This window comes from Oncorhynchus clarkii, chromosome 4 (assembly GCF_045791955.1).
Source record: "Oncorhynchus clarkii lewisi isolate Uvic-CL-2024 chromosome 4, UVic_Ocla_1.0, whole genome shotgun sequence".
Lineage (NCBI taxonomy): Eukaryota > Metazoa > Chordata > Actinopteri > Salmoniformes > Salmonidae > Oncorhynchus > Oncorhynchus clarkii.
In genome coordinates this window covers 21194789-21217517 of record NC_092150.1, presented here as the reverse complement: position 1 = coordinate 21217517, position 22729 = coordinate 21194789, and the positions used below count along the sequence as shown (strand labels likewise).

The 22729-nt window shown below is 39.4% G+C and overlaps 1 protein-coding gene across 14 annotated transcripts in view; it reads right to left on the bottom strand.

Annotated features, from left to right (window-relative positions):
- Positions 1–12392, bottom strand: part of LOC139406588 (nuclear factor 1 C-type-like) — a 122583-nt gene extending 110191 nt beyond the window's left edge. For 7 of the 14 annotated variants that reach the window (XM_071149331.1, XM_071149332.1, XM_071149335.1 and 4 more), the window contains exon 1: positions 4784–4959. In XM_071149331.1, coding sequence (XP_071005432.1) covers positions 4784–4861 — 78 coding nt within the window. In that variant the 5' untranslated portion in view covers positions 4862–4959. Of the gene's footprint in view, positions 1–4783; positions 4960–9243; positions 9898–11772 lie in introns of those variants that run through there. The other 7 variants (XM_071149342.1, XM_071149336.1, XM_071149338.1 and 4 more) reach the window with 7 other exon arrangements.
- Between the last annotated feature and the right edge of the window lie 10337 nt (positions 12393–22729).

Sequence of the window (22729 nt, the reverse complement as noted above, 5' to 3'; positions counted from 1 at the left end):
CCTACTTCTGCAGCCAGGCGGTGCTGGAGTCTGATGGACGAATCTGTGTTTGGCAGATGCCAGGAGAACGCTGCCCATAGTGCTAACTGTAAAGTTTGGTGGAGGAGGAATAATGGTACGGGGCTGTTTTTCATGGTTTGAACCAGGCCCGTTAGTTCCAGTGAAGGAAAATCTTAATGGTACAACATACCTTCTAGACCATTCTGTGCTTCCAACTTTGTGGCAACAGTTTGGGGAAGGCCCTTTCTTGTTTCAGCATGACAATGCCCCACATGCACAAAGCGAGGTCCAGACAGAAATGGTTTGTCGAGATCGGTGTGGAAGAACTTTACTGGCCTGCGCAGAGCCCTGACCTCAACCCCAATGAACACCTTTGGGAAGAATTGGAACGCCGACTGCGAGCCAGGCCTAATCGCCCAACATCATTGCCCGACTTCACTAATGCTCTTGCGGCTGAATGGAAAAAAGTCCCTGCAGAAATGTTCCAAAATCTAGTGGAAAGCCTTCCCAGAAGAGTCGAGGTTGTTATTGCAGCAAAGGGGGGACCAACTTCATATTAATGCCCATGGTTTTGGAATGAGATGTTCGACAAGCAGGGGGTTGTAAGTGAACTGAGCAGAACCAAAAAATTAAGTCAACAAATAAAAGAGGGAGAACAGAAAGCTTGCTGAACATGGTTTATCCCCTCCAGCTTTCCTGTCAGCCCAGGCACAAGCACTCCGCCCACAGGTGTCCTAGGACACCGCCCCTGAGAGTACACTTCCCACCCCACCCTTCTGTTCCTGTCACTATTAGCATGGCACACCAGGTGAAAGGGTGAGCTTATTTTCCACACAAAGAAATGTCTCTCTAAACACAGAGTTGACTAAAGACCGACAATGACAAACATGATTGTGTCATAGATGGCCTCATTAACGTTAAAGGGATAGTTTACCAAAATTACACATTGTTTTCCTATCCTGTAGCGGTCTATGGACAAGGTATGACATCAATCCATGCTTTGGTTTAGTTTCCCTGGCACTGTTTCCACATGCTAACATTTTACCATTTGTGGCACAAATCCCATTCAAGTCATGGGACCGATATTCACATTTATTTTGCATTAAATCCAAATCGTCCAAAAGTATCTCTTTGATTTGTCCTAATTTTGGAGATACATTTCCTAAATGAATTTAACTGATGTCTGGGACTGGAACCAGTGTCGTGTGACGATTCTGAGCCAAGGAGAGTTGAGGTCCAGCAGCCCAGCAGCCCAGCAGCAGCCAGCCAGTGGGAGTCTCACGGGACTGTCTCCACTTCCGTACTTCCTGTAAATCTCTACACTTAGAGCAGCCTCTGCTTTGACAGTGATATATGATGTGATTCATCATTGCCTAAATACTCGCAAATCGTCTGCATTCACTGCCACAAAGAAGTTATTGCAGCTGAATACGTTTTTGCTATTCTTATTCTTATGCATGGTGTATTGCTTGCTGACAATTGCAAGTGCCCAAAGCTGAATTTTCAGTCATACAGATTATAACACATCTATAATAAACTAACATATTTTTTAAATAGTGTACATTACGCAATAAGTCAACCCTGTGTAAATAGAAAACGCTGTTTTGTAGGACTGGGAATTGCCAGGGACCTCACGATAAGATATTATCACGAATCTTTTGTGCTGATACAATATGTATCGCGATTTTCACAATTCTATATGTATTGCGATTCGATAGTGTGATATTATTCCAATTGGATGTTCCAAACATATTGCTCACCATATGTCTGCTGCAGATGGGCAAGAGAGCCATGAGAAAACTAGTTTTGATCAGCCATGGAAATAAAAGTGCTAAAAACAAATTGTCTTCTTATTTAAAAAGAAGATGGAGAACAAGCTATGAAGGAAAAACAGTTTTGGTGCCGGTACAGCCAACTAGACCAAAAAATTATATTGCGATATAGTCAAAACGATACAAGATGTGGTCAAAAATAATATACCGATATGTAACTGTATCTAATTTTTCTCCCATCACTACTGTTTTGACTGAGTGAAACTAATCAAGGGATCAAAACCAATCACAGGCAAGGAGCAGATTCTAAGTAGTTAAGGTTCCTGCTAAACCAAATATTTAAAGATAAGTGTCACACCTTTCTAAATGTCATCTATATATCAATGTTACAATCAACAATACGTATGACTTCCAACCTGCCACACCTGCAGAACAGTTTCCTATACTGCAAACGTTTTATGCTTGTGTTCTGCTAAAGAAACATAGGAATTGATTTTGTTCTGGTTATTACAGGCAGCCTGTTATAGGTCAATCGGTGAGAAACTGCACCTACAGTATGTGCACTGGGCTCCTTAAAACTCTTCCCCCTTCTGAAATCACAAATGACCTACTGCACTTGTCCAAGAGGAACACAGGAGATGAGAGGGAGCATGTTGCAGAGGGCACGACCATACAGTACAACACAATACCCATCCATACTGTACTGCAGGTCTGCTGGTGGACTGGGAGAAGTCCCTTAGGCCAAGCCAGAGACTACTGGGCTTCTACTGCAACAGTACAGAACCTGCTGTGCCCCCTGACCTGGATGTGATGAGATGATGGGCTATGGATTAGGCTCTAGGAAGGCTATTGTACTGTATGAACCCAGATAGGAGAGATGAAGGGACAGATAATAAGCCTATTTTCCCCTATGAGAAGCATCACTGGTGCTTCAACTGAGTAGGTTCTCAGAAGCATGCATTCTGAAATATACCAATAAACTACGTTGCATTCATTAGTGCCTCGCACACAATTAATTAGATGCCGTTTCTAAGCTACTTAGTCCTAATTTCAGCTGGTAATGAAGTACCCATATTCATATCAAGGATTGAAATAAAGTGGTGGACAAGCTACTCAAAACGTCATTAATTAAAAAATACATTTAAAAAACTGTGAAGAGAGACTGGAAGTCACACATGGCTGTCTTACATTGTCCAAAACTGAGCAAAGACATTTGAATTTCAGCTCTAGAATAAAAGCTCAAGCCATACAAAATGTGTATGATTCACCTTCTGAAAGCACCCGCAGTGGTCGTTGTGCATGACTGGATCCCAATCACAAAATACAGCTCTAGCTCCTCGCTTACCATTCCTCTCATACGGTCACAAACAACAGCCCCTTCTTCACACACTGCTAAAGCAATTGCTGTCTATACCGTTCTTTTGTATTACAGTACACAGAAGAAGAGATGGCAAAGGGATCTGCCCTCTCCACTGCCACCCCTCACCTCTAACACACACACACACACACACACACAGAGCCAAAACCCTGAATTCCCTTTCTATCCCTCTGTGTTGAGACTTGTCAAGTGCCAGAGTATTCCTGATAAACAATCAATATCACTGTCGGCTCAATATAAACTACGTGGCGTACAGCCTCACACAAAGACAACATGAAGCTCTGATGAGTTGAGCAAAATCCTTAAGAAACTATTCCCATTTTATTCATTCCATGGTACATTTAAGAATAAAGTTTGGTGGACATTAGAAAGAAAGAATAAGTGAACGGTTAAAACCCAGGAATTCAGTTCAGTGCATAACGAGGCTACATTGGCAACAGCAGTGGACCAAAGATATTTTAAATAAACACAGCGCTGTGCCACGGCAACAGTATATTTTTGATAGCCCTCCAGTTGGACCATTTCAAAAAGCCTCTCCAGCAGCACTCTGTTTGTGTTGCCAAGAACTGAGGTTCTTCTCACGTCGACCTACTACTGAACCTCAAACACCCTAACTGAGCCTCAAACCTCCTAACTCTGAGCCTCAAACCTCCTAACTCTGAGCCTCAAACCTCCTAACTCTGAGCCTCAAACCTCCTAACGCTGAGCCTCAAATCTCCTAACTCTGAGCCTCAAACCTCCTAACGCTGAGCCTCAAATCTCCTAACTCTGAGCCTCAAACACCATAACTCTGAGCCTCAAACCTAACGCTGAACCTCAAACCTCCTAACTCTGAACCTCAAACCTCCTAACTCTGAGCCTCAAATCTCCTAACTCTGAGCCTCAAACCTCCTAACTCTGAGCCTCAAACCTCCTAACTCTGAGCCTCAAACCTCCTAACTATGAGCCTCAAACCTCCTAACGCTGAGCCTCAAATCTCCTAACTCTGAGCCTCAAACACCATAACTCTGAGCCTCAAACCCCCTAACGCTGAGCCTCAAAACTCCTAACTCTGAGCCTCAAACCTCCTAACGCTGAGCCTCAAACCCTCTAACTATGAAACTGCCTGCCTTGACAAGCTTTCATCCATTTCCAAGACATATACACTGATAGTAAACACAGCAAAGACTATGTCTTATCATATCCAAAACTGTCCATGTGGGTATATAATAATAGATATGATACATATTTGTACCAAATACAAATAACAACTGAATAGGAATTGGGAACACAACCACAGAGCTGAAGTGTAGCCTAATTGTTTGTGTTTTTAATTCCTTCTATCTCAGAATCCTAATAGCACTTCAGAGACCCAAGTCAGTTGTTATAACTGGCTCCTGTATACCAGTTCTGCGCCAGGACTTTGCAGGCCAAGGAATCCATTATAAGCATCATTCCACAAGAGAGACATTGCCAACCTGGCTGTGCCTGTCACAGACAGCTAGCTACACCCTGGTCTGGCCTGGCCCAAAGTGAAAAGCCCAGAAAGCTTCCTCAGTTCTAACCTCCCCTGGCTGCCGATGAGAGGAGTCTGCATATTCAGGTGGAATTTAAACAAGGCATCATACTGTAAATATTTAAAAATTCTGCTCACCATGCTCCCTGCCGAGGAACCTGGGTGTGATATAAAATGCAGCCAACCTTCGACAGACATCTGCAACGACGGCCACATGGAGTCCCAGTCTCTATGACAAGAGCTCTAGGTTTTATAACTGCGGGCACTTTTCAGGGCCCCCGCCCTCCCACTTTCCCCACTTTCCCCTAGTGACAATCAGACAGTCAACAGGATCAACACATGAAGGCAGCTGCTCTACTTAAGACCCGTCCCATTTTTCCACTTCCTGACATGAATAAATAAAGACTTTTAAAAAGTAGAAGACCCTCCCCCAACACTCTGGAGAGTCCAATAATCAAAATAAACTTCATTAGTATGTAGATTGGCACACACAGGCAGGGAGCGACCATCACTAGATGCAGTGCATCTGATGAGCGGTGAAGAGGGACAGCACGTCCAGGACTGTTGTGCCACTCAGGACACTGAGAGGAAAAGTGGGGCAAGCATTTCTGTTCCGAATGAACTCTCCCCACCCCCATTCCGGCAATGATGCCTTCAGAGATACCAGTCTCTACCCAGCAGGGGTTCTTTTGGAAACTGTTGGGTTTGTGAGAGCAGCGAGCGGCACTTCAAACACAATGTGTCCAACCATGGCGAGGGGTGCAGAACATTTCAGCATAAATTAAAGAAGGGCCTGCTCTGTCTGCTACCCCCAGAACAACTGTTACACGCAAAAATTGTTCTTGTTGAGGCTGGGCCTAAAAATAACTTGGGGAAAACCTACATTTTACAACGCGCTTATGCAACGCAGGCACTGATTACACAAAAGCAAAACTATTATGCGGGTGGATCAATGGAAACAACCGTGCAAACTATACGTACAGCATGGACAAAAAGACAGGCCTGTGTTGAATGAGAGAGACATATCAATAGAGGTTTAGAATTCACATCCATTACAACAATACATAGACCAAAAAAGTAGAACTTGAAAAATGACAGAAATTAATGAAAGTTGGGTGCGTTTTAATATGGTGAAATGGTTGGGCTGTGTAGCGACCGGCTCAGGCCTGGCTCGGCCCGATGCTGGGTTCTCCCTCGGGGCACTAATTGCAGCTCTAACAGACTGAATGGATGAGAAAATGGGGGCATGACAGTGCACTTCCAGCACAGTGGGATTTGAGACTCACAGATCTCCAGCAGACACACAACGCATCAGCGGCATGGTCTTACTAACTAATCAAAAGAATACAATATTGACAGATAATATAAGCTGACATGTTTCAAAGTACTCTACCATGAAAATGTATGCCTTTACAAAACAAAAGGTGGGTCATCATTTTATGTTATTCATGATCATGTGATTCACCATGATAAATTCAGGAAATATCTTCCAGGAATTTCACATGTATGCTTACAAGTATTAAACCCCTGCAAACTCATTGTCTTGCCCTAATCCCTCTTCAAATTGATATTATCCTACATCTCTTTTCAAATGCTGCTGTAGGAATATCCTGGTTTGGCTGTCACTTTGTAGCACAGGGCATGCACTTAGTCATGGCAAGGTTTATTGACCATACTGATACTAGCTTCGGGTTATGCCCCTTAAGCCCACTACCACAACCGAGTCCCCATCCTTCAAGCAGGGAAACCTGCTGAAAATTATTTGCTAATCACAGAGGTTTAGGGGTCAGCAAAAACTCAGTCAGACCTTAAAGGAGAATCGCTTATGATTTCATCTAAATTAAACTCGGAAGTGAAGAATCAAATCAGCTTCTTGGAAGAGGTAACAAAATGTTTTCATGTATCTGCATTTGTCAGCAACAGAGAGGAAAAGAAGCAGTAAAGGAATAATGCGTAATAACTTGTGTTTAGCGTTAGCAGTGCCACAGCCCTTCAGGTTGCCAGCAGAACCAGAGCGGCAGCAGTGTTGTCTGGCACGCTCTGCCTCCCTCTCTCCCTGCCTTCCTCTCTCCTTGCCTCAGACAGACAGCAGACGAGAGGCCTCACACAAGTCTGGTACGGCCCTGCACCTCCCGCCTGCCTGCCTAGCTGGCTGGTCTGCTACAGCTACAGTACAGAGTAGCAGCACACTGTGGAGCTCAGCCTGGCTCACTCCCGCTATCAGACCCTCTCAAAATCCACCCCAGGAAAAGGTGCAACTTGAGCTGGACAAGAGAGCAGCTCTCCTAAGGTGGAGGCAAGCGGGTAGTTCATGGCTCACAAATTAGTACGGCAAAGTCCCTCAACCATAACTCCAACTTTAGAAAACTATAGCAGAGTGCTTTTTTGTAAACAAAAATGTCTTCCCCTCATTTAGTTATTATAGGTCTATTATTATTCAGAATTCAGATGTATTTGTACACATTGTCACAAGTGTTTAAAAGTTCAAATACATAGGAATGTATTATTATGTTGTGACCTCTCACCTCAAGGAAAAGAGCCCATCTCTGCTGTTTTAAAATGAACTATTTAGCTTTATTAGCAATCATCTAAATATTACAAACAACACTGATATTCTACTACCATTAAACAAGTCTGAATTCACTAATGTTCCAAACGTTTAAAGATATGCATATGAGCAATGCAACAACCCAGTTGGCTGCATACACTGGGAGTGTATTGCCTTCCAGACTTAATTTCAAGACCAAAAATAGAACTTCTTTTCACATCACACTTGGTTTACCAACTTCATTATTTCATTTGGATAATCTCAATGAATAAACAATACATTCATCAGCTCATTTTAACCATTCATAACTATATACTGGACATTTCAGTAAAAATATAATGCCACTACCTTAGACATCAATACAAGTTTGTAAATAAAAATAGGCCAAGTCCTTAATGCATTATTATGTTTGAACTGATACTATTCATATAAGGCAACTCCATAAGCACACTAATAATACAACTGTCACCAGTATTACTACAATGTTAAGTTAAAATACTATTGAAATATACATTCAGTAAAACATATGGAACCTGTTGCATACAGCAACATGAGGAATTTAGCCTAATATTCTTTCCTCTACTGAATTAGAAACAGTCCTTTTCCATAACAGTTTAGAACCATGCAAGAAAACCCAAACCCTTCTTTCCTGGATTCCTCTTGCAAGTGCATTTATTCACTGAAACTACAGTACTATTTATGTCTTCAGCTATTAAAACAAGGTATAATATTGATTTACAATCCCTTTATTACTATGTACTTTGGAATTAAGTTAAATGTAATTCCATTTGAAAATGACCAAAAAATGATAATTTTACTGGTGAACTACAGTAGGCCTATACGAAGACTTTGTGGCTATACCTTATTGCGTGTAAATGGCAGCTAAAGGCTATCAATAAATTGAAGAGAGATTTTTTTCTATTTGGACAGTTTTACCCAAGTGAAATACATCCACCTATATCTTGAAATAGGCTCCTCAAAACCAGCCATGGCCTGTAATAGGCATGCCTACCTTGCAATAGAAAGGTCATAGGCTACTTGATTTATCATATAGGCCAGGCAGTGCCTTTCTTTACATATCACTTCTCTCTAAGTTTTACATTAAAATTGTATGCAATATTATCCACTCAATTACAACTTAATTAAATGTTAATTGGATGCATACTAGATCAACATTTATTTTTATTTAACTAGATGTCCAAAACCGTGCGTCAACCTGACTCAAAATAGGCCAAATTCTCATGCATACGACAAAAATACAATTAGAAAGAATCAACATCAGGTAAGAACTGTGGCTCTGACTTGTTCACTATTACATATTCTAAATAAACATGCTGATTTCACAGTCTGCTGAGTAGTGTTCTCAATAAACTGATAGACTATTTGGATACACAAAATGCCGCAAAACACAAGTGCAACACAAGTGCACACTACTTCATGAGAGAGAGAACAAACACTAATCCTTATCCAACGACAAGCTATTGGTTTGTATTGCCTTTTTTATTTCCAAAGATTATAAGCATTTAAATAATTAATCAGGACATCAATACTAAACCGAAGTGCTCCCTTGCCTGACCACAGTTCTCGGGGTGGTTTGTTGTCCCTCCTAAACTCAAAAATGAGTAGAATACTTCGGGGAAAACGCTCCCATACACAGGGTTGATAGCCTAATTTTTGATGATACTTTATGATTAACAATTCTGATGATACTTCCGGCATGCACAGCCTGCATCGGTCACAGCTAATGAATGAAAATGCGGATATAGCCTTATACTTCTCCAAGGTAAACAAATTTCATGAAAATCTGAGACTAAAAATATACGTTAAATATGAGTCGGCATAATGCTATTGAGTAAAATAGTGATAACAAAAAGGCTGAAGTTAATAGAGGCTGAGAGACTCGGGTTTCCGCGTCTCGTTATGGACTGTGCCAACAACACTCATCCCGCCCTTTTCTAAACTGAAATATCATCTGCATTTCACAGCCACGTTCAGTCAAGACAGACGCACATGCATAATAACTCCCCCCAAAAAGTAAGGAATAATTTACCTGAGTAAGACAGAGAGGAGAGTACATCATGATGAAAAGGAACTTATAACAACTTGTCAGGTAGAAAAAGACAAACAAGTTAGTGAATCATTATTTTAAAGTTCATCATCATCATTGCACCTCCACCATCGCCTCAATTGACTTGCAGTTTACGTCCACTGAGATGTAAGCCCTCAAACACAGAAGAAAAGTTCAACTTAAAAATACTGTAAAATAAAAAGAGTAGGCTAACTTTTAATACAACAAATTGGGAAAGCTGGGAAATGAAAATGCTCGGGCAATCTGTTCCATTTAGGAAATGGGGGGAGAAAAAATAATCAAAGAACGAGAAAATGAAAAAGAGGGAGGAATTAAATGACGTTATGAAAATAGCCCATCCCCAAAAAATCACTTAAAGAAGCAGTAACCCTGATTCCATGTGGCAATACCAGTTAAATCCACGAATTAAACAAAGTAATGTGCTTAGATCAGGTGCAACACTGGTACGGATGGTTAGAAAGACAAATTGCAGAGGACTTTCTCTCGCCCATGCAAGGGCGCACACTCCCTCCCTCGCATAGCCTATCCCAGCATCGAGGACAGCGACATTCCATGTGCGCTTGTAGCGTTAATTCAAAATCTTGTCTGTGGCAACTTGCTGCGTAATTGGCCTATGAACCATTTGAGTGCGTTGGTTCACAGATACAGTAGCCTGCACTACCAAGTGGCCTCATGACTAAACTACAAAATGAACTACACTTAATTGAGCTGTTATTACTACACTTCATTAAGCTGCGGTCCCGTGTGGCTCAGTTGGTAGAGCATGGTAAGAAAATGTAGGCTCTCACTACTGTAAATGACTAAAATGTAATGTAATCTAAGTTCAACAGCTTTAGGAAATGATCAGAATTGCTAAGATTTGTTTTTAAAAAACTCAGATGACGTAGATATCCTAATCATGCAATTATAGCCTACCATTCAGAAAACCAAGCTTCTAAATGCATCATCCGTTATAAAGGTAACTGTTTTCTATAATATATGCATGCACATAGGTAGGCCATGTCACACTGACATCTATACAAACTAATAATAAGCTATTCAAGGCTGTGCGTAAAAACGCAGAGACGTCAGTGGTGAGCATACTGTTACTTTTCATTGAATTCTGATGTAAGCTACTTTTATCAATTTCTACAGTATTGTATTTATTATTGTCAGATGTGACTTGCACACAAAACAAGTGGTCGGTGTAATAACAATAATATTTGGAGAACTATCCAACAAAGATGATCTCTTTCGACTTTATGGACACATTCTGCTTTTGTAACTATGCACACAACAACACGTTTTAAACTAAGGGATAGTAAGTAGTCAATAAAGTGTACGTATAAAGTCATTGTAGCATTAAAGTTTGAAAAGACTCCAAATGTTACACAGTTTGATTGATATCAATGGTTGGGATTCTATACTAAAATAGGCTCAATATTCCTATATCTCTCCTTAAAAGATATATCCCCATTTCATCACGAACACAAGAGTATCAACGACTCTCCATGAAGCCAGAAGAGAAAAATGAAATATAAACTTTCTTGGTCTACTTTAAGTGAGTACCAGACCAGTTTATATCTGGCAAAGTTGAGAAAACTATTCTGAGATCAGTCTGAAGGGACAAGGTTGTCTGCATCAATATTAGTTAACACCCTGAATTGGCAATAACGTTATATAAGCCAAGTATAAACTAATAACTGAATCCAATCCATGTAGCACAAGTTTAATGTCTGTAGCGGTTCGTTGGTGGTGGGTAAATCAGCCTTCATGAAGTGAAGTGAACTGCAGTTCAGACATAACTGGAAGAATTGGCCATTTTGTTATCTATGACATCCCAAAATATAACGCCCTGAATATATTTATTTGATATTTCCAAAACAGTAGGCCAGAGAAAATACATTGCTTTCACACAGACTCTAAATATCCCCATGCCAATTGAGTGCACTTTCAAAACACTCCGATTGCTACTATGCAAGTAGGCTATGTGGGTTATAACGGCACTAGATCCAGGGACCGAGCGCCTCTGTCGGTCTATGGTTCAAATTCAAGCCGGCGCCCCTGCGGCTCTGGCTCTGGCTACGGCCATTTTCTGCTGAACAAACTCTAACCGGGCTCAGAGTATATTGGCTTTGAAATTCAACATCCCGTGGTGAATATACATCTGCGCTGCACTACTCAAACTGGCAACAAAAAAAACTAATAACTTTCACTGCGGAGAAGTGCCAAAACGCTTTGTAGGCTATATCAATCATTACGCGCAGGTGTAACATAAATACACCATATGTCTGCATTTCTAGCCTTTCCCACAAATACTCCTCTTGGCTGAAAACCAACAATAAAAGGAGTAGCCTGCCGAGAAAGACGGAAAGGAGCAGAACACCAAAATGCAGCTCTACGCAATCTCAATTTGACTTTACAGAGTGCACACAACTGACGCGTGATCATTCTCGCTTTGCGTCTGTTGTAACATGGACAAATAAAGATGAAATTGATTTGTAAACGTACCATTTCGAAGCGAAACTGCCAACCCCCCCAGACAAGTTATCGTTTATGCAGCACCGCGGTTCAAAGCATGGTCATCTCGTCGACGGGTTTTTATTATTATTCCATATCCATTTATCCGCGAACAGAAGTAATCCGTGGTCTTCGGAGGGGAGAATAACCCGCAGAGATCAAATAGAAACGTCCCACGCGAAGTCTGCAGCGTCAATCCCCGTAGAATCTTCGCTACAAGGTAAAATAGGACAACATAAAGATTTCCCTATAATATAGCTACGGGCTGAACGATTTCGGGTAGATTCTGCAAACTGTTTACCGCTTGATGGTGTCGTAATGTATAGTGCTGTTATTGTTTTTATATCTTTAAATTACAGAACTGATCCTTCGGTCTCATTGATTTGCAGCATTGTAGGCTACACATAGCCTAGATGTCCTTAATATGTGGTATCAATGCTTCGTCTGTATGTGAACGTCCTTAAAGACGTCCCGAACGATGGGCTCATAGGAGATCTTACAGTCGTCTCGGAGAAGGAATAGATGAAACGCGAAGGTGGTGTGTGTGTGTCTGTGTGCGCGGGTGTATGTGTGTGTGTGTGTGTGTGTGTGTGTGCGAGAGAGAGGGAGAGCTAGTGTGTGTGGCTTAACGCATTCTATTAGTGTTGCACTTGATGGCGTAGTTTATAAAAAGCAAAAAGACAACTATTGCCCACTGTGAGCCGCTATTACAAAACATGTTGTAATCTCAGAGAGATATACATTCTATAATAGAGATATAACAGCCTATACCAATATTGGTCTTGTTTTTATTGTGTGTGTGTGTGTGTGTGTGTGTGTGTGTGTGTGTGTGTGTGTGTGTGTGTGTGTGTGTGTGTCACATCCTCAGTATTTATTACACCTGCACAATAGTTTGAAGAGCTGTCAACGTGTCAGGTGTTGTCAAATCTGTCATTGTTTTTAACCCCACTTTGCTCAAACCTTTCAGAGGGGAGAAGGGCGTCCATCCTCAAGGAAAATACATCTGAAGTTGACTATAATAGCCTAATATTCCAAACACAAGATAATTTGTAATTAATGAATAATTATTCATAAGTCGTAGCTTAATCGTTTCTCTATTGATATTCCCTTTTCATGAATGTAGTATAAGTATTCTTATAAATGGACTTTTCCACGAAATTAACTGGTTTCTGCAGCTTAATAATAGATTAAGTTTATAAGTGTGACATTTCCAAATAATTAACCCAGTGTGTTCAACTGCTTTCTGCGTTTCAGTTCATTAGGACTGAATTGTTTGAAAACTGGGTAAGACTTTATTTTTAGGGTCTGTAATAAACCATTTTTATAAGGCATTTATAAATTGTATGTTCACCATTTAGTAATCATTACCCCCACATTAGCAAACCATTTACCAATCATTAGTAACGTATTTTGGCAGTTTTAAATCTAAAGTGAGTGCTATTTATACTTTATAAATACTTTATAAATGTTTTGAGTGACCAGTGTAACTTCTCACAAAAATATGGACATGCCATTGGTAGACATTCCTGCAGTACCTGGTAAAGAATAAGCACACAACACAGGATGTTTAAGAAAATATATATTTTCTTAAACATGTATTTCGTTAAACATCACGTGTGAATAACTAGCTTAATAGCATTTACAAATGTGGGAGTAATGATCAATAAATGTTGATCAGACTGTTTATAAATGCCTTATAAATGGTTTATTATAGACCCTTAAAATAAAGTGTTACTGAAAAGTGTAGGCCATGAGCACATTCTTCCAAAATGATAAAGCAGTATAATATTACTACATAGTTGTAGAATTGTAACAGTGAAAATTGACCTAAATGAATATACATTCTTTGATTGAAGGATTTGGTCTTTAGTGCAATTATAGAATCTGGTTTGAAGAAATTGTCTCTCACATGCAAGCCTTTTTGTCGCTATCTAACCTGAACTAATGATTTTCAGTAGCAATGAAATCCCCAATGTATAGGCAGTTACTGAATTATTCTCCTCTTTCGATTTCCCTTCACTGTTTGACGTCAAAGGTCAAACGGCCCTGTTAATTAGAATCTTAATAGCATAATTTGATGAAGAATATTAAGGTCTTATCTAGACTAGGCTTACGAGCTTGGTTATGCAATGGGATAATACACCTGTTTGAATTTAAGTCTCAGGTTTGCATTTTAACAGTCAACTGATCATACAAAATCCATACTGGAGTATTTGTTAATATATGAGACAGAAATGAGACAATCCATTCAAGAGTTGGAGAGGCAGAATGTGTGTGTGTGTGTGTGTGTGTGTGTGTGTGTGTGTGTGTGTTTTCTTCCTTTTACTTTTAATGCACTTTTTATTTGTTAATGGTGCGATAATGTTTGATACAGTTAGATCTAGGCCCGACCCAGGCAAACTTGACATTATATTCTGTTTTAGAAAATGCTGGTTTATACAATTGAAAGCATGATTTCCATCAAATCTGCTAATGGAATACAACATAATTTGCCAGAGTATTTAACCCTTCATATGCTAAAATAAAATTGTAACTTGTTGCTCAACTCTTGGATAACATAAAACATTTTTTAAATCGATTGGGGTGAAATTCATGTTGTTGTTTTTTTTTTTACCATGCTTTGATTATCAATAACCGTAAATGTATAATTTGAAGACAAACTTCAAACCTTTTTGCCCAAACTAGTGATATGAGGTAAAACAAAATAGTATATCTTTGAAACAAACAGTAATATTTTTCAAATGTCACATTACTTTGACAGTTAAGCTTAATGTCCCTTAGCTACATTTTTGAAGAATAATAATTATTTTTATTTTTCCTGACATGGGATTTAAAATACTAAATCATTTCCAGGTTAACACTAATATACGCATTGGACTTGGGGCTCTGCTGGGAGTTTACCTTATATTTGGATTTTACTACTACTTTGCCACTAAAATCATAATAAACACTGACAACTAAAATATTGTATTATTTTTCTTATTGTTATTTTCGTATTATTAATAATAATAGGGGAGGGGGGTAGTTCAGAAATCGAACCCCAAAAGGTTCTTCAAAGGGGTCTTTGAGGATCCATTTATAGGAGTTCTTTGAAGAACCCTTTTTTAAAGGTTTTTTTGATGAACTTATAGGAGTTCCCTCCCAGTTTCAATTTGAAGAACCCCTAAAGATACTCCAGGAGCCTTTTATTTTTAGAGTGTATGAGATATTTTACATTACACTGTGGGATCAATTTTATGGTTTCTTGTTTATTTGTGGTTGGTTTGTCTATATGTTTTAGGTCTGACATCCAATCATTGTTTATTCTATAAAACCCCTAAGCAGGAGGAAATGCTATAACAATGTTTTTGATAGTTTTGTAAAGGACGACAAGAACAACATTAATTAAACAGGAAACAAACAGAAAACTCAACTATCTTTTGTTGAATAGAAAGCCTCTGGCCAAACGAATTCACTTGCTTGGACGACTGTTTGTTAAACTCAGCCTATAAGGAATGAAATCAGAATAACTAATGCAACAGGTTTTGGCTAGCTGCTGAAATGTCTAATTAACTGTCGAGAAACATTCACTGGTCCATGGTTGCACGAATCAAAAGGAGACAAAAGGGAAAATACAATTCTGAAATCACAACCATCTCTAATTGGAAAGTTATTTTAACCTCGACATACTTGGGATTGGTCACTCTGTTTTCTTTTACATGTACTTCTTTAAAAAACGATGTTGGGTAGTTATTTTTCTATCATCTCTTATCTGTAGGTTTATTTCAAATGAAATTAGCAGAAAATCAAACTGAGGATAACTTGCAGAACGGACAAAAACGTTGCTTTTGTATTTTAGCCTGAATGAGTTTTCAATGTGAAACCATGTGGCGCAAACTTCATAGAAACTCCACCATGAAGTTAGTTTTAAAATGTAAATGATGGATTTCATAAATGAGTCGTCATCAGGATACCTTTACCTCGTTACGTTCTCTCATGGATAGGCCTTACAGGCTAAATCAATTGTATTAATATAGCTTAAACCCAAGTTAGGTTTACATCAGAAATAGGCCTACTTGAATCGAACATTTCAAAGTATATTGCCTTTATTATTAAAATGTAGTAGCCTATAGTTTCCATACAGTTTCTATAAAAGTATATATTTGTTGGTTCCATGGAGGCAGATCCAGCACCAGTTCAGCACATGGACAGTCTGTACCGCACGTTAGAGATTTGCCGTTTTTTAGACTGCCACATCATTGCGACCGAAATCTCTAATTTGGATTTGGCCCATCAGGAGACATTATACAGCTTTTTATTTATTTAAAACAATTGTTGAATCATGAAGGAAAAAAAGTGAAGCAGAAATGCATAATCTTATAATGCAGTGTGGGACCACTGACAGTAAACAAGATAAGTGGTTGGACCAACACATTTAGGCCATGTGCAGTAAAATATTGGTGCTGTTAAAACGTTAAGATGTAGGCTATACATGTAATGCTCTGCAAAAATGATCGATATTGGAGAAGAATAACATCCTCCATCACCTGTAAAATCGGACTTGACAATGTCAATCATACATGTGGTAAAAGATAGAGGAAATTAAAACATATTTTAATGGGAGCAAAACGCCAACTTGATTAAATACCAACCATTAGGCCAGGGGTTTCCAAACCTTTTCACTCGGGGTCCCCCTTCCATCATTGGGGAACATCCCACATCTATTTCTATGGGCACAAGCACTGTTCATGACACAAACTGTTCACACCCCTCTTGTTGGTGGAGAGAATTTGGCAGCTTTAAATCTTATTTCCTGCAATTCTACTCTCTAAAAATAAAAGGTTCCAGGAGTATCCTTTAGGGGTTTTCAAATTGAAACTGTGGGGGAACCCCTATAAATTAATGGATCATAGAATAACCTTTTGAAGTAACTTTTGGGGTTAATATCTGAACTACCAGCTCCCCTATTATTAATAATAATAATAGGCATAACAATAATGACAATAATACAATATTTTCGATGTCAGTGTTTATTATGATTTTAGTGACAAAGCAGAATAAACAAATCCAAATAATGGTAAACTCCCAGCAGAGCCCCAAGTCCAGTGGGTATATCATCTGGTGTGTTGATGTTAATGTGTTGATGTCCTCTGTATCCATAGACAGAATTATTTTGCAGTGCACCGTGATCAAACAGGTTTCCTGTTATATTCATAAGATGTGTAGTGAGGGTGAAGTCTGTGAATCCAAACATTTTTAATTATACAGATGTGTAACAAAACATGCACATGACAGTATTCAGACCTTGGTTTATGTGGGGGAAAAAAAGATTTGGTGATGGTTTTCATGCATATACCTTGTCCATAACGTAGAGGCCTATGGGATTTTCATTGAAGAGGTAATGGATGAGGGTGGTACATGTGATCTGCATAACAATTGTCACACCCTGATCTGTTTCACCTGTCTTGTCCTTGTCTCCACCCCCCTCCAGGTGTCGCCCATTTTACCCATCATTCCCTGTGTATTTCTACCTGTGTTTTCTGTTTGACAGTAGCCAGTTCGTCTTGCCTCGTCAAGCCTACCAGCGTGTTTTTTCCTCGTACTCCTGCTCTCTGTAGTCCCTGTTTTCTAGTTTTTCCGGTTTTGACCATTCTGCCCTGACCCTGCCTGCCATTCTTTACCTTTCTGACTGCCCTGGATTACTGACCTCTGCCTGCACCTTGACCTATCATCTGCCTGCCCCCTGTTTTTGTCTATAAACATCTGTGATTCGAACTGTCTGCATCTGGGTCTTGTCCTGAGTCGTGACACCAGTAGACATACCTTTGTATGCCTCCTAGTCTGTATACCTGCAGACACAGACACAAAAGTGAGCAGTTCAGTCTCTGCAGCCAATACAGCTAGCATTCAACATATTCTTATGGCATACAGTACATATTCTTACCTCTTTGTTGATTGATATCCATTGAATTGTGTCCATTTTCTGTTTTTAGAAAGATTTACACAAATGTTAAGATATGGTATCATTGTAAAACAACATAACATTTAGATCATACAAGGGCAAACCTTAACTGAAAAATTTAAAGATCTCCTCAATTTAAGGTAAGTGCCTGCACCTGCTGTCCTGTCAAATCCAAATGTTAGGTTCCTGTAAGAACCCCCACAGTTTGGCATCACTGCATTAGGCTACTCAGTCAAGAACCACTTGTGTAATCACATGGTTACACAATGCAATTCATGAGATTCATTCACCTATTGCCAAATAAATTTACAGATTGATAATGCATGTGTGCCCTTAGGCCAACCTGGGGAGTTTGGTGGAGTAATCTGTCTTGTCATGCAATCTGAGTTTACCACAGGAAGGCTGTGCTGGAGTGAGCGGGAGAGGCATGATCCACAGTTCAAATGTGAATTGAAAGGTTCCTGTAAAATTCTCTCCATGCAGGAGTCCATTTAAATCAGACCAAATATATTCAGAGATAGAGAGAAAACACACATTCAACTTTATTTTTCTTTGTGAAATATACCAATTTCAATATACTGGTTAGCTATACTATGTTGAAAGGGGTTACATAACACAATAACTATGAATATTGCTAAATGTATATACCAAAACTACTTAAGAGGCATCAGTATCAATCCATTTTCAACTTATTGCTAGAGTAAGCCAGTTACAGGTCCCTGAATAGTTGTGAAATGTTTTATGTGATCACATCTAAAAGGTATGTTGCCTAAAGACAGAGTCAGCCAGGACTCATGCCATGACACAACTTTGACAATGGCCTTTCATGTCATCTTTATGCAAGTGAAAACGACACATGCAAAGAATGCATATATGCTGCACTCAATCGTAGTGAGTGAAGTGTAATGTTGGACATGAATAAGGTATCCTGAAGAGGGCAGTATCAGAGTGTGTTTCGTGGTGTTGCCTGCTAGTCAGCGTTCTCTCTCACTACATTATGAACATTTAAAGTGATGTTCACTTTGCAAAGGTGAAATTCGAAATGCTATATATCAAATTGATTAGGAACTATCTTGAAAAAGATTTTGACTTGAAGCAAAAAAGTATATGGGTTAATGTCAACAGTGTTAGAGATACTTAATTGTATTTGTAAGTATCTGTGAGTGATATATTTAAGTATTTCTGTGCATACATAAAAGTAGAACTGTTGCCAAACCTTTACTGTGCTTCATTGTGAACTATTCCAAATGCTGGCAAGCAGAGGTACTATAACACACAGCTTTTGTTTTGTTTGGAGAACAGATAAATATCTAATTGGCAGTAAACAAACAGCAAGCCTACTTATACACAGCTTTCTGTGTCGTGTAATTAATTAAGTGATTTGATAGCTGTATAATGTTGTGTTTTTCTCTGCACAAATAGCCGGAGGATGCTATAGAGAATTATACAACCGGTGGGTCTAATCTTGAATGCTAATTGGTTGAAAGCTCATTCTGCCGGTGTCTATTCCACAAGTCACCAACGGCTAAATCTATGACCTTAAAATGCCTATTTAATCTGTTCCATCTGACTGCACAATCCACGGTCTCATCAGCCCAGCCAGGCACATTAGAAACTTGATCTCCACTATAAAAAGCATCTAGACATTATCTCACATTTGTTTTAGACTAACATTTAGTTTCCAAAAGCAGAGATTTGTATCTCTCCCACATTTGCAACATTGTTTCAATATTCAAATTTGATCTCCAGCTGTCCTATAGTAATGAATGCGTCGAGAGTTGGGACGAAACAGACAGGCAGGCAGCATTTCTCAGCCAGTCGAAATCATGAATCAACTGGTATAATTTTTATGGATACAGTTGAAGTCGGAAGTTTACATACACTTAGGTTGGAGTCATTAAAACTTGTTTTTCAACCACTCCACAAATTTTTGTTAACAAACAATAGTTTTGGAAACGTTGGTTAGGACATCTACTTTGTGTATGACACAAATCATTTTTCAATTGTTTACAGACAGATTCTTTCACAATTCCAGTGGGTCAGAAGTTTGCATACACTAACTTGACTGTGCCTTTAAACAGCTTGGAAAATTCCAGAAAATTATGCCATGGTTAAGAAGCTTCTGATGGGTTAATTGACATAATTTGAGTTAATTAAAGGTGTATTTGTGGATGTATTTCAAGGCCTACCTTCAAACTCTGTGCCTCTTTGCTTGACATCATGGGAAAATCAAAAGAAATCAGCCAAGACCTCAGAAAACAAATTGTAGACCTCCACAGGTCCTGTTCATCCTTGGGTGCAATTTCCAAACGCCTGAAGGTACCACTTTCATCTGTACAAACAATAGTACGCAAGTATAAACACCATGGGACCACGCAGCCATCATACCGCTCAGGAAGGAGATGCGTTCTGTCTCCTAGAGATGAACATATTTTGGTGCGAAAAGTGCAAATCAATCCCAGAATAACAGCAAAGGACCTTGTGAAGATGCTGGAGGAAACAGGTACAAAAGTATCAATATCCACTGTAAAACGAGTCCCATATCGACATAACCTGAAAGGCCGCTCAGCAAGGAAGAAGCCACTGCTCCAAAACCGCCATAAAAAAGCTAGACTACGGTTTTCAACTGCACATGGGGACAAAGATCGTATTTTTTTAAGAAATGTCCTCTGGTCTGATGAATCAAAAATAGAACTGTTTGGCCATAATGACCATTGTTATGTTTGGAGGAAAAAGTGGGAGGCTTGCAAGCTGAAGAACACCATCCCAACCATGAAGCATGGGGGTGGCAGCATCATGTTGTGGGGGTACTTTGCTGCAGGAGGGACTGGTGCACTTCACAAAATAGATGTGTTCATGAGGTAGGAAAATTATGTGGATAAGCATCTCAAGACATCAGTCAGGAAGTTAAAGCTTGGTCGCAAATGGGTCTTCCAAATTGACAATGACCCCAAGCATACTTCCAAAGTTGTGGCAAAATGGCTTAAGGACAACAAGTCAAGGTATCGGAGTGGCCATCACAAAGCCCAACCTCAATCCTATAGAAAATGTGAGGGCAGAACTGAAAAAGTGTGGGCCTACAAACCTGACTCAGTTACACCAGCTTGTGGAAGGATACCTGAAACGTTTGACCCAAGTTAAACAATTTAAAGGCAACGCTACCAAATACTAATTGAGTGTATGCAAATTTCTGACCCACTGGAAATGTGATGAAAGAAAGAAATGCTGAAATAAATCATTCTTTACAATTATTCTGACATTCCACATTCTTAAAATAAAGTGGTGATCCTAGCTGACCTAAAAACAGGGAATTTTTACTAGGATTAAATGTCAGGAATGATAAAAAACTGAGATTAAATGTATTTGGCTAAGGTGTATGTAAACTTCCGACTTCAACTGTATATACAAAGAAATGTCAATAAAAAAAAAGGTCAAACAAAATTAAGTGCAGCTAGTTTGCAGTCTTTCCAGCTTCAGTTTGAAGTGATGTGTTAGCTGTGTTGTTGGCTAGCTCCTCTGAACAACAGTGTCCTGACGAGAGAGCACATTTTCTATGCCAGGCGAAATCGCGCCTCATTAGGTCATTGTTATGGATGTATCCAAATAAATGCCACTACAAAACAGCTTAAACAAATGAAAATGCTTCTACTTTGCTGTTATTCTAGCTGCACTTTTTGATGTGACTAAGTTAGCTAGCTAGCAAGCAAGGAAGCGATAATGAAAATATGTCAATCATTATTTGAATATGTTGGTAACACGCTGTATAAAAAGGCTAATGCCCTCGAAGCCGGATTGGCACCCGTGCCAATATATCCTCCGACCTACAATTACATCTACAACCTCTAAAAGAAATGACATTGCATGTTTTCCCAGAGATGGATGGAAAAAAGCATCAGTAGATCTATTATTACTTCAGGGAGTCAATCTACAGTTCACGGTATGCAGCTTGACATGTGGTTTACTGTAGGGCACTCAGGTGGCTCATGAGTGACAACCCATGTCAGTGTCTCTAAGTGTTATGCATCTATTAAAAGCAATACACACACAGTAGAAGGATTGCTGTTACTGTCCTGTTGCTGTATCCAATGAGATTCGCCTCACTTTCCAAAACATAAGCAAGATGAGAGTGGAAAGAGGGAAACTCTCTCCAAATTCGACCGAATCTTGCCAAGATGCAGAGTGCCAAGACCTCTCTCCATATGTTCAGTGAAAGCAACCTATTTACTACATTTGGCCTCTGAATGCTTACTAAGAGCAAATTGAGCATAATTTTCCCATTTTGGACCATTTGTGGCACATTGCAATCGTCTTCAGAGTGAGCCAAACCATTCCATTAAAAACAAATGGTTCAAGTTAAGCAGCTTTGCTTTTATTCAGTTTCATTTATGTATGAATTTATCTGATTCCGCAACCCCACAGTAACTTTTTTAAAGACGATGTGTGTGCCGAGGGACAGTCAGGGTCGCACGTAGTCTCGTTGCACTAACAACAGTATTCCTTCACGTTTGGGATATGAACACACATTAGACATGACAAAATATGTAGAATTGCAGGAAATTAGCTTTAAAACTGCAACATTTTCTCTCCGCCCCATGGCAAAATGTGTAGAATTGCAGGAAATTAACTTTAAAACTGCAACATTTTCTCTCCGCCCCATGGCAAAATATGTAGAATTGCAGGAAATTAGCTTTAAAACTGCAACATTTTCTCTCCGCCCCATGGCAAAATGTGTAGAATTGCAGGAAATTAGCTTTAAAACTGCAGAAAGTTCTCTCTGCCAACAAGAGGGGTGTGAACAGTTTGGGGTCGCATGGGTTGCAAGGTGGGGGGTTGTTACTATGCTGATAAATTACAATATCCATCCGGACCTTTCACACCTAGGAGATTTGTGTGACCGGACCTTCTCAAAAATAATGTTTTTTTCTTATAGTAGTAGCAGTATTTGAATCAAGTTATTGCTGACTGAATTGCAATGTTATTCTAAATTGACGTTTAGACTATTCACAA